Source organism: Chaetura pelagica, unplaced genomic scaffold, assembly GCF_000747805.2.
Source record: "Chaetura pelagica isolate M959 unplaced genomic scaffold, ChaPel_1.0 scaffold207, whole genome shotgun sequence".
NCBI classification, from domain to species: Eukaryota; Metazoa; Chordata; class Aves; order Apodiformes; family Apodidae; genus Chaetura; species Chaetura pelagica.
In genome coordinates, this window is record NW_009953929.1 from 4,098,076 (window position 1) to 4,110,366 (window position 12,291).

General features: G+C 34.7%; 1 protein-coding gene across 1 annotated transcript in view; it reads left to right on the forward strand.

Moving 5' to 3' along the window:
- Positions 1 to 9,976, forward strand: part of TRPC1 (transient receptor potential cation channel, subfamily C, member 1) — a 17,631-nt gene extending 7,655 nt beyond the window's left edge. Inside the window, exons 7-12 of the mRNA XM_010001648.1 lie at positions 2,828 to 2,967; positions 5,028 to 5,171; positions 7,428 to 7,603; positions 7,770 to 7,971; positions 8,526 to 8,720; positions 9,604 to 9,976. Coding sequence (XP_009999950.1) covers positions 2,828 to 2,967; positions 5,028 to 5,171; positions 7,428 to 7,603; positions 7,770 to 7,971; positions 8,526 to 8,720; positions 9,604 to 9,831 — 1,085 coding nt within the window. The 3' untranslated portion in view covers positions 9,832 to 9,976. The remainder of the gene's footprint in view (positions 1 to 2,827; positions 2,968 to 5,027; positions 5,172 to 7,427; positions 7,604 to 7,769; positions 7,972 to 8,525; positions 8,721 to 9,603) is intronic.
- Positions 9,977 to 12,291: the final 2,315 nt, after the last annotated feature.

The following is a 12,291-nucleotide window of genomic DNA, read 5'->3' on the forward strand; positions in this document are numbered from 1 at the left end:
CAGGAATGATCTGAGCCTCTGAATTACTTGTGTGCCCCTGTATGGAATTATGCTAGAATCTGAATAATGCTAGTGAAGTTACTGTTTCTTTGAAAATCTAGATAAGATCTTCATGTAATCATAAAGTAGATTTAAAAGTATTTTTGCATTGTATGCAAGTTTTGTCAATACTTGGAGTAAACAGGCAGTTACAGTCATATGATCAATTCCTGCACTGTTTTCATTTCTAGTTTAATGTGTTCCAGCTAGATAGAACATGAGGATCCTATAAATTTTGGTTAGATTAATCCAACTTAAAAACAGTTTAAAAAATGTAGGGTTCTGCAAAATCTTTCATAGTTGCCAATATGCAATTTTTATAGCAGTTCTGCTCAGCTCAGGGAGAAAACTTTGCATATATACAAGTTTAGTAGTACATCAACAGTACATAACAAGTCAGTCTGTCATGACCAATTCTGTGATGCTTGATTTGAGAAGTAATAATGTAATTTGGCCTTGTTGCAGTGTTGTCATGTTAAAGTGTTATGTATGTTTATGTGTGCATATGTATGCATGCATGCTCCATCTCAGTCTAATAGTGAAGGTGTGGGTTCATCTCATCCTAGTTTTAAAACACAAGTGTTATTTTGCCATATTATAACTTTCCATATCTGGAAATTATTGTAACTGTGCCTGACTGGGTGCATGCTAATTCTGGTTGAAGCAGTAGAGGGAGCACAGGTATAATTTTTGTTGAGTACTCGTATACTTTTGTTTTGTTAACACCTTTTAACATGTTTTTAGTTTGTGTGTGTTTGGTTTTAAATTTTACATGGAAACTTATCTATTAATGTAAGGCAATTAGCTCTGTATTGCTTGGTTGGCTGGATTGGTAAAACGTAGTGATACAGTCGAAAACAGTTTTTATCTAACAAATTGTGGGTGGCTTATTTGTTATTTTAGGGTGAGGTTTTTTGTAATAGTGATTCCTTTCATAGTTTAGCTCTATTAAGACTGAGTAGGTTATGGAGGTTTTGGAAATACCCAGTACCCCACACTCAGACTCATGCAGTTCTTGAAATAAACTTGAAAGCTTCAAAGGTAGTGTACAAATCAGTGTTACAGACCCTCCTTTTTTTTTGAGATTCAGTACCTGATTTTAGAAATTCTTTTTTTTTCCATCAAGTCTAATGCAGGCAGGAAGTGTGTCATTAGGTGGTCTTGGAAATTTTACTGAAAAGACTGTAGAAACATTATTTTTTTCATGTAGTATTTTAATATGTGGATTTCAGATAGGATTGAAAAATTACCTGTAAGTAACACAAGTCATTAAAATCAGGTTATTTTTCACATTATTCAATCTTCAGATTTTTTTAAAATAGTAATTACATCTGTAGATTAAATACATATTTTTAAGTCACACATTGTACTGGTTCCTTACAAATATTCAGTAAGTCGCAAAAGAATGTATTTAGAAAATGTATTACGAAATCAACTGGAATGACCTGTTACTTTGTTCAGTAGTCTTATTAAAGTGCTTTCTAAAAATCAATGTCAAAATGACCTCAGCAGAATTTCTAACACTTAAAGTTTTGTGTTCTGCTAGATTGATTTTCAAAATAATGAATATAGTAATTCTCATTTTCTGAGTTATTGAGCCTAAATAATACAAGTAATACAGGAAAATAAAGCAACAGAATTTAAATTGTTTTGTGTAAGTAACAAATTATAGCATCTTCTACTTCTCCAGCTCCTTTTGCTGATTCAGTAAAAAAAATAGTATAAAATACATATGAAGGGGCACAGAGGTTCTGATTTAGAAATACTTTCTTTATAACCAGAGAGAGATTTATGTCCTTTCATGAGCTGCACATAGCACACTTTTTTTTTAATTATGCCTTCCAATGTTGCTATAAAGCTGACTGAACATAAGTATCTGATTACTTTTTAACCTGTTCACTGGGTCTTGCTCTTACTAGGTCAAAGTTTTAGAGAAGTTGCAAAGTCCTAAAAGCTGAACTAAGTTTAACAGTTTTTAACTACCATTTATACACATGCTGCTCTCCTTCTTGTCCCAAATATAGTAGCATACATCAGAAGTACTGAAAAAATATTAAATAACTGAATGTTTATAGAAATCAAAGGTGCCATTATATTTCATCTAATGATACTTTCAAGTTTTATAAAAATATCAAGGCTGTAACAGACATTCGGTTAGTAAAATTTTTAGCCATTGTATTTTCCTGTATAGCCAGACATAATTGACAATGGTAAAATGCAGTTTACTGTAAAGACCCTGAATATTTAAATCCATGTTGCTCTAAGTTAACCTTCTGATTTTTGCAATCTTAAGTCATGGTCTCTTTTCTGTCCTGTATTACTTAATATCAGAGTAGGAAAAGTTTCTGCTTTACTGAACTGTTTATACTTAAAAACATTTTGTAATACCTACACCTTTCAAAACATACAGTATGCTTCATATAGCCAAGTCGTGCTTTCTGTAGTGCTTTTGGAAAAAGGTGAATACTTTTCAGAAAAAGCTTTTGTCTTCTAGTCTTCTACCTTTATTGAAATTTGACTTTCTCCTGTCCGATTTTTCTCCTATTAATTTCTTCTCATTGGACAATGTCTTAGTTGGAAAGTAGGCTTGAAAAGGCTAAAAATCTTGTTGCCTTATGATGGATGCTTGAAATCCAAAGCAACCCTTGTAGTAAATATACTCGGTTACTTCTTTCTCTTTGGTAAAATCTAATTTACAAAAAGACAGTTGAAAGTGCTGTAGTTGTAAAAGAGTATCTATTCAGTGTAATGGTGTGACTTCCCTGGCTTTTTCATTTTTTTCCTGCAGGAATGGTTTGGTCAGATGTTAAAAGACTCTGGTATGATGGTTTAGAAGACTTTTTAGAAGAATCCCGTAACCAGCTTAGTTTTGTCATGAATTCCCTGTATTTGGCTACTTTTGCTCTCAAAGTAGTTGCCCATAACAAGGTAAGCACCCAACTTCATAGATCCAAAGCTCTGCTCGGACTGACTGCAAATACAAAAGCAGTACATTGCTGCAAAATATGTGAAGATATGTTGCATGTGGTACGTTAGTAATAGGATGTTGTAGTTAAGTGTATTACATTAGTAACAGCCTACTGTGTGGATGCAGTCTAGGTTTCTGAGTTAAGTATTCTGTATGGTATAGGTATAGGCTGTGTAGTTGCCAGGATCTCTGGTCTTGTTGCATCTTGAGCTTATAAGAGTTGATGAGGCAAATGGGAGTTAGAAAATGCATCAAAACATGTTCAAGTAGTCAGGGACCCCAAACAGAGCTACTGTCTTCCTTGTAAGAACTGTCTGGTCTTTTGAATGGCTTGATTTTCATTTTGAGAAATCTCCCCATAGAACTCCTCTGATTTGACATTTGTACTATGCAGAAAGCTAACATTAAATCTCTGTGTTTAGATTGCCTAATACTTTTTTGTTACAGAAAGTTTTATTTAGCTTTTGATTACATATGCTCAGATATTCAGAGTGGTTGTTGGGTTCTTTTAATTGTTGTTGGTTTGGTGCGGTTTGCTCTTTTTCATTTGTGGGGTGTTTGTTGTTGGGTTTGGGTTTTTTTTATAAGGAAAAAAGCCCCAAGACCATAGAGGAGCTTTGTCTGTTCTCTATGAAAAGCCACCTGGATTTGGTTGAGGATATAAGTTTTTTAGACTGATTATCCACATTCTGTTGCATGTTTTGTTAGCTACACAGCATATGGCAAGCTGCCAGACTAATTGAATATGAATATTTTAGCAAAATTCAAGCCAGTGTAGTAGCACCATTGTTTTGTATTGCAAAGTGTGAGCTGACAGCTGTCTGGCAGTTGAGAGGGAAATAAACTGGTTCAGTTTCTCCTGACTTGGTGTTTGGCTCACTTCCCTATCTGTGCATTGATTCAGGGGCTGCTAATCATTTGGAAAGGGAAGCTCTGTTTCTTGGAAAAAATAGAGAAACCCATGCTGGGCTGCCTTCCCAACCATTTGTTTTGCAACCAGCCATTTCTGTAGTAGTTCCTTTGCTAAGATATAAGAGCTCTTTGCTGGTAGTTTAAGTTGTAACCTTGTGGAAGCTGCAGGACTCCCGTCCTGTGTAACAGGATGGTTTTTTTATCACTTCTGTCTGGCAAAGTTTGTAGTTCATAAATATTTAGATAGCCAAATTAAAATGCTTAGTTATGTCTTAGGTCCATATTATTGGCACTGAAGATGCTAAGAAATAAAGTATGAGTCTCTGTAGTGGAAGGATTTGTACACATACAATTGCAAGGTATCAAAATGTTTATCCCTGTTTGTTGGCTGTCTTTGTGCAGCTCAGTTTTGGGCAAGTTTTTTTAAAGCAGCTTTTATTGCCTTAGGTTTTTGAATGTGCGTTCTGAGATAGCAGAAGCTGCTAATATAAATGCTAAATGTTTTCAGCGAAGCTGAAAGTTGGGGATCTGCGGATATTCAATGAATAGTTTAATAGTACCTAGTGGATACAATTTAAGGGTGTGTTTACACCAGCAGTTCACTTGTGGCTTCCTTTCTCTGTAATCACTCCTAAAATCCATTGAAGGAACTCTGGGTCCTAGGTCTTCCTAAATCGTCCTAAAACTGGTTAAGATGAGCTATGAGCACACTGCAGTTGCATGTGTACATTAGTTATCTCTGCAGCATGTTCATGTTGGTTTTGACTGAGGGCTATTACACTAGACAATGCACGTGTTTATAAAGTGCATGGGTCCCTGTTTAAAATCATCTGTGCAAAACAGAATAGAAAGGAAAGCAGAATGTGTGAATAAATGGTTCACCAAGGAAGTGAGTGGCAGAGTTAGGTGCTGAATTTACATAGTCTGATTCCTGGCTCCCTCTAGAATGGCTTTTAAAAATTACCTTTGTCTGAAAAACCGCTTATGAATCCTGTATATTAATTTCTTTTCTGCAATTGCCTGTTGGAGGCAGAGTAGGGGGTGGTTCATGGCTGCATTTCTGTATTTACAATGTCAATGGTGTCAGTTTGTTCTTTTTATTTTCCAGTTTCATGATTATGCTGAAAGGAAGGACTGGGATGCGTTCCATCCTACCCTAGTGGCAGAAGGTCTTTTTGCTTTTGCTAACGTTCTTAGTTATCTGCGTCTCTTCTTCATGTACACAACCAGCTCTATTCTGGGACCACTCCAGGTGAATATCATTACTCCTTGAGAAAATACTAAACTTGATCTTAATTTCTTATGAAGAGGTTTTTTGAAAAGGAAAATAAATAAAGTCAGAAAGTAAAAAGTAAAAACAAGTGATATTGCATTGAAGTTTTGTGGTTTTTTAAAATCTCTCACGTAAAACATACCAGTTTAGATGAAAAAGGAAAGAAAAATAATGGAAGACCTAGTATAGTTCACTTTCTTGTAATATTTTTTCCATTATAACCAACTATACTGTCTTTTTAAAAAAATCTGTTCAAAGGGTCTTTTACAAATCATCATAAAAAGTGCTTTAAAAATAATGTTCGTATTTCTTGTAACCAGTTATAATATTATTGGAAGATGCCCGTTTCTCTTCTCAGCATTAAGTTAGTTTTACTTCTTTCCTTTTTCTCTCTGTCTGTGACTATGTTGCTGTTAATTATTTTTATTTTTTTTTCTTTTATATTAAAATGGAAATGTACTTGCATACTTTGAAAAAATACTGAAGTCTTGATGTTGCAGTAAGTGTTAGGCTTGTTATACAAATTGGTTGAACACTGAAGTTTCTCCACAATTTAAAGATATTTGCTGTTTAATATGCATATTTATTTATGTACTAGAACTTTCACAGGTTTTTTATTGGGAGGCCAAGTTATGAAATTTTCCAAGTAAATAAAAACAGTCAACAGTCACTCCATTCAGTGGCACACTGAAGCTTATGTTATTTCTGTTGGCCAGTACAGCTTGTGCAACAACTCTAACAGTATTTTCTGAAAGTAGGTCACAAAGTTCAAATGGTGGTAATCAAATATGGCATGGAAACCCAACTGTGTCGGGGGAAAGGTGGCTACTGTGTTCTCTGGGCTGTTAGTTATTTTTAAGCATTCAGTTACTTAACTTACTGATTAATAAAATCTATTTTAATTCAGATTTGTAAGTTGGCTGTGTGTGGTGGTTTTTTATTACTAACAGAATAGTATTCTGCTAGATTAGATTATTTGATTTCAAATGCTTAGAAATTCTAAATACTTAGAAAGGAACAGCATGACTATATGAAGGGGCTGTTGTTACACTCTATTACAAACAAAATAGAGTTGTGGTTTGCATGTTTTATACATTCCTGTTTAATCTGCTTTGTCTCTCCTGCCTGTAACCACATGTCAGTTAAAGGGTAGATGTTTTTGTTGTTGGGGATTTTTTTCTTTAAAATACAGATGTGATGAAACAGTGTGATGGGGATTACATTCATCCTCTGACCAGATGATATAATCACTGCATGGCTCTGCCTGCAGTTGCAGATTCTCCATAACTGTTGCAAACTGTGCAAAGATTCAGTTTGCTGTGCAAGAGGGGTACTCAGTCTCCAGCAGCATAGGAAGGAGCATGAGCTGGCACTGTAGCTTACAGTAAACTTGTACGTGCAAAACCTGACCAGTGATATAATTCTGGACTATGTGATCCATATAGGATTAGGCTTTCCACATGCTTATATATAGAGAGGATTAGATTTTCCTGACCCCATTTTATATATTTGCATTCTTTGTAATTGTATACTGTTCTCTGAAGAAGTTTGTATGAAGAGTAATTCAAATGTTGTAAATGGCTGATGCTGTGTCTGTGTAAAAATGCTTATGACAAAAGTAAGTCAAGGTCTTCCCTGCATTGGAAAAGTGCACAAGCATTATTATTTTTTTAAAGGATGCTGTATCTGTACTGTTGCAAGCTTCTGTATAGGGTATTTTGAAATCAAAATTAATACTCTGAATTTAGTGTCATGTCTTCTGTACTTTACACTCCAGTTTTTATGTGCTGGCACACCTACACATTGTTTATATTTAAAATCTTACCTAAAACATTCAGTGTCCTTATTAAGTGTTATCTTAATTTTCTATTATGGTGTTTATATTCAAATGCATTTTATTTACTGCTTTTACCTATTGACTTGTTTGTTCCTTATTGCCATTGATATTACAAATAAAGAAAAAGTTGTACATACTGTTGCTTATAGTTAATTAAAATATGTTAATTTATCAGATGATGTTAAAAATGCTCAAATTCTCTTTTAACATGCAGAATTTTTCACTGAAAAATAGCACAAGAGTACCTCCTGATTTTGAGGTCTGTTTGGCATCTTAAATTAAGCGCTTAAAATGGAAATAGTTTGGGTTTTTTTTTCCTTGATCAGAAGCTAAAGAAGAGAATAAAACCAAAAATAACTACGTATTTGACTAAAATCCTACATAAATCTATTTCACAGATTTCAATGGGCCAGATGCTACAAGATTTTGGAAAGTTTCTGGGCATGTTTCTTCTTGTCTTGTTCTCATTCACAATTGGATTGACACAACTTTATGATAAAGGATTTACTTTAAATGAAGAAAAGGACTGTGCAGGAATTTTCTGTGAACAACAGAGCAACGACACCTTCCATTCGTGAGTTTGATATCTATAAATGATCACATTGTTCTAGCCCTTAACTAACTCCTAGTAATTAAACAAAATTTGAATTTTTTGCTGCACTTGAATTTGTATTAAGTAAACTCGCCTTTGGTGCTTACTTTACCTAACCAGAGTTTGTTTTTCATTATTGTTTTTGTAGGTTTATTGGCACATGTTTTGCTCTCTTCTGGTATATCTTCTCCCTGGCGCACGTTGCAATCTTCGTCACACGTTTTAGCTATGGTGAAGAATTACAGTCTTTTGTGGGTGCTGTTATTGTTGGTACCTACAATGTGGTGGTTGTCATAGTATTAACTAAACTCCTTGTGGCAATGCTTCATAAAAGCTTTCAGCTGATAGCAGTAAGTGGTTTCTGGTTAATTACCAATAATTGCTAACTGTATCTTTGCATTTTATACAAACGTCTTCCTACAGTGTGTAGACTCGTCCAAAGACCTTAATGGATGAACTCTGTCTCTGAGGTCACAAGGGACATCTTTCCTTCAAATCGGAACTTTTTATTTACTTTAATCCAAATAAAATGGGCACTTGCATGTTGAACATGTGCAAGGCTTTGGGCCTCTGGGAGTTAAAGACTTCCTTGATACAATGGCTGTTCAAGCCTAGATGCCATTTCTGATACAGTGTGGTGTTTGGGTGTTTGATTAAGGGGTTTATTCCTTCATAACTGAATTTTGTATTTACACTGAAGTATATATAGTGAATTGAAGAGATAAGTTTTGTTTTTTTAAGTATTAAAAATTAGTACAGTAAGCTTATTAAAATAGCATATAATCTATATATTAAAATACAACAAAATTAAAAGTCAGTTTTTAAGGTATTAAAAAACAAAACTTACACAATAGCTTGTTACTATTTTTTATTCTGATCCCTGTTCATGTTTCTGATGCTTTAGAATCATGAAGATAAGGAATGGAAGTTTGCTCGTGCCAAGCTTTGGCTTAGCTACTTTGATGACAAATGCACACTACCTCCACCTTTCAATGTTATTCCCTCCCCCAAGACCATCTGTTATCTTTTCAACAGTCTCAGTAAATGGATCTGCTCTCATACATCAAGTGGCAAAGTAAAACGTCAGAACAGCCTGAAGGTAAGAAATGATTGGGAAAGCTGCAGGCTCTCAAGCTGGAAAGGTGCTGCTTGAAAATGAATCAGCAAATTGTAGCATGAAGCTGCTTGTCACACAGTGAGTGCTACGAAGATAAATAGAAATAATGGTGCCCTTGCACATGGGCTAGCACTAGATGATCTATAAGGTCCCTTCCAACTCAAACCACTCTATGATTCTGTGATTCTATGTTGCATCCAAATATAAATGTTACTTATTTCTACTTAAGTAAGATTCTATTAATTTTCAGTTTGTGGAGTTTCAGTCCCCTTCCCTCCAACTCGCAATTCCCCCAGAAATAGTCTGGAAAAAATGCTTTGATTGAAAATTCATAGAAACCTCAAGGAAATATGTGGTAATCTAAAAAATGATGAGGTAAGAGCATTCTATGGGGAAGGTAATTGGTATTAAACATACAGAAGTGTCAAAATAAGTAACTGAGAAGCCTCTCATTGCTGGGGGGGAGGGATTTTTTAGGTCTTTTTAAAATAGATGTTTTTACTTGTACCCTGTAATCTTGCATACTAGTCTTGCATCTTCTTGCTTACAAAAGTAGCATTTAAAAAACTACATTTTGAATCCTTTATGGAATGTACACTGAAAACATTCAGGATTATGGCACTCTCAATTACTCATAGGACAATTACCAAGCTAGGTAGATGAAAAACTTTCAGTTTTGTTGGTACAGCAGTTTAGAATTTAATTTTGCTGGCAATTTACATGCATTGTAAATTTGTGCTCATCAGGATGTATCTATAAAGTATCATTGTTATTTTGTTCTTATTTATTCTCTTTATAATTGTATACAAGGCTTTAGTGCTCAAAGATCACTGTTCCGTTGTAAATATGTAATGTTTCTTTAAAGGAATGGAGAAATCTGAAGCAAAAGAGAGATGAGAATTATCAAAAGGTGATGTGTTGTTTAGTCCACCGTTACTTGACTTCCATGAGACAGAAGATGCAAAGCACAGATCAGGCAACTGTGGAAAACCTGAATGAACTGCGGCAAGACTTGTCAAAATTCCGAAATGAAATGAGAGACCTGCTTGGATTTCGAACTTCTAAATATGCTATGTTTTATCCAAGAAACTAAGGCCTAACTTTTAACTGAAGTGTGTATGCTTTTAGTTACATAGAGGTGAAAGTTTTGGCCCAATTCTGTTGCCAGACCAAACAGAAAAGATTATTATTGCACAATAATACATTTTAAAATGCATTTGCATGAGCAGCAGCTAGATGCAGAGGTGGTGAAAAGACATGCAAACCCAGATATCCATTTCTTAATCCTTGTGTGTGTATATAAAATTTGTATATAGGAATTTTTTAAATGTTCTTCAGCTGCCAGGTGTCAGAGCTTCATAACTAGCACAATGTTTATTTCTTCTATTTTTGCTGTTTTTTCCTTTTGATACTTGTTTTTCAAGCTGTGTGAGAAGATAGGCTTTTTAATCCAGCCTATTTTTATTTTTAATAGAGAAGTCAGATGTAGAGTAGTAGAAAATTTCCAGCATAGTTGGAAATCATGTTTGACTGTAGGTTACAGTGCATGTGACGACTGTATGGCTCTGAAAGAGGCAGTTCTAGTGCCAAGTTCTGTAAGTTAACATAGATGGTATACTAACATTTAGAGAATACAGAAAAGAAAATAATTACTCTTCCCTTTCATGGGAGCGTAGAAATTTTGAACTCGGAATAGACTGACCATTTATTGAATGTTTATGGTTATATGCAAGACAATCAGTTCCTGCTTGGATTTTTCAGCGGTGCCTCAAAAGTCTGTTTGACTATACATGTCATGATTGGGAAAAGAACTTGAAAACTAACCTGTGAACTTTCAATGTTGTATATCTTGGGTTTTTTAAATCCAGATGAGAAATTATTGTAATTGTTAAAACTTGAGATTTAACAAAAATGAGGCAGAGCACCTGAGTGCTATTGTTTGCAATGCTGAACAATTCCTTTGAAACGCTGTACATTTCTTTCTCTGAGGATGTATGTGGTATCTGGTCATTGGACAGATGTGGTGTAGAAGGGCCTACTTTAGACAGGTTTTACACATCTTTTAAACTGGTTTGTGTTTTCCCCCTCCCCTTTTTTTATTACCACAGTTGTTGCCAAGCTAAACTTGTGTGTGTGTGTGTCAAGAATAATAAGTTTTGTGAGAACATGTGGTTTGACTTGGCTTCCAATGGACAGTAAGGGCTTTGGGGATTTTCTGTGCTAGAAGGTCCTGTATGGCTTTATATGCTTATATATACTTCAAGTTGAAAAATTGTAATTGAGAAATGTGAGATTCCTGTATTTTTGGTTAAGAAATAAGTATATTTATGACAGCTAAATGATTGATTGACAGTTTTACTGTCATGATGGTGCTCTCGTAAAATGGTCTTACGTCCAGAAGGCGCAGGTAGCCGTAGTGATCTGACTGCAGTTGATCTTGGGAAGTTGATAGAGGCTTATGAGGACATTAACTTTTTGGAAGGAACTCTTTTAAAACTTTCTTGTAAAAGTAATATATATTTTCTGTACTATGAAATTATGTATATCTGAAGTCGGGTTTGATACTCTGCTTCCAGAAGTCATATGGTATAGAGGTGTTCTGGTAAGTCTTTAGGCTTTTCACGTGAGTGAGAAGCTAACCTCTCATATTCAAAGCAAAAAGCATCACTGAATTTTGTATTTGGACTTGTGTCTGAATAATACACCAACATAAAAACTATGTGCTGTGTATGTTATGTAAATTCAAGAAAGGAAGCAGACAAATAAAAGCTCTTTGAAAAATATGATTGCATTAATATTAGTCATATTTGAAACACATTATATCAGGTACCATATTGGAGGTAATTTCTTTGTCATGTTAAGATAGTAAGTTTAAAGAAGGCATATGGAACTAATGTATTACCACCTTTGTGCCCTTTCCTTTTTTCCTTGTGGAACCATACTGTAAATTGTACATTTATTTAAAATTAGAAGTTTATTTAAATCTAGATGCACTATTAGCTGCTTGGCATTCAGTTCATGCTGATCAATTCTTTTGGGAAGCTGGGTGTGTTTATCTGTCTGAAGCAGCATGCTAATGCAGCTATATCTAATTGCTTTCAATCTGTTGAGCAGAATTGCTCAGAGCTGGCTTGGTCTCCTGGCCATTGCACAAAGTTACAGGTCTTGGGGTTCTGAGATCTCCCTTATGTGCACAGAGACAAAATTGTCTGTGATACATTACACTGAGATGTCAAAAAAGATTAAAACTTGGAGAAGCTGGAGTTTACTTGGCTACAGGATTCAGAATTTCTTAGTCTAAATTTTAGAGCAAGTCCTGAAAGAACCATGTGGGGGTTTTGAGACTACTGAAAAATGCCTTTTTTTTTTTTTTTTTTTCCTTTCATGTTAATATCTGTTTTGTCTTTGAGCTAACTTTGCCTTGATGAGTGAAAAATGGATATGGAAGTTTCATGCTACATCCATTTACTGCAGAAAGGCCAAAACCACTCATCACTGAAACATCTTTTTATGCTCTTGCTAAACCAGGGTTTTGATTAATAATCCTGCTGAA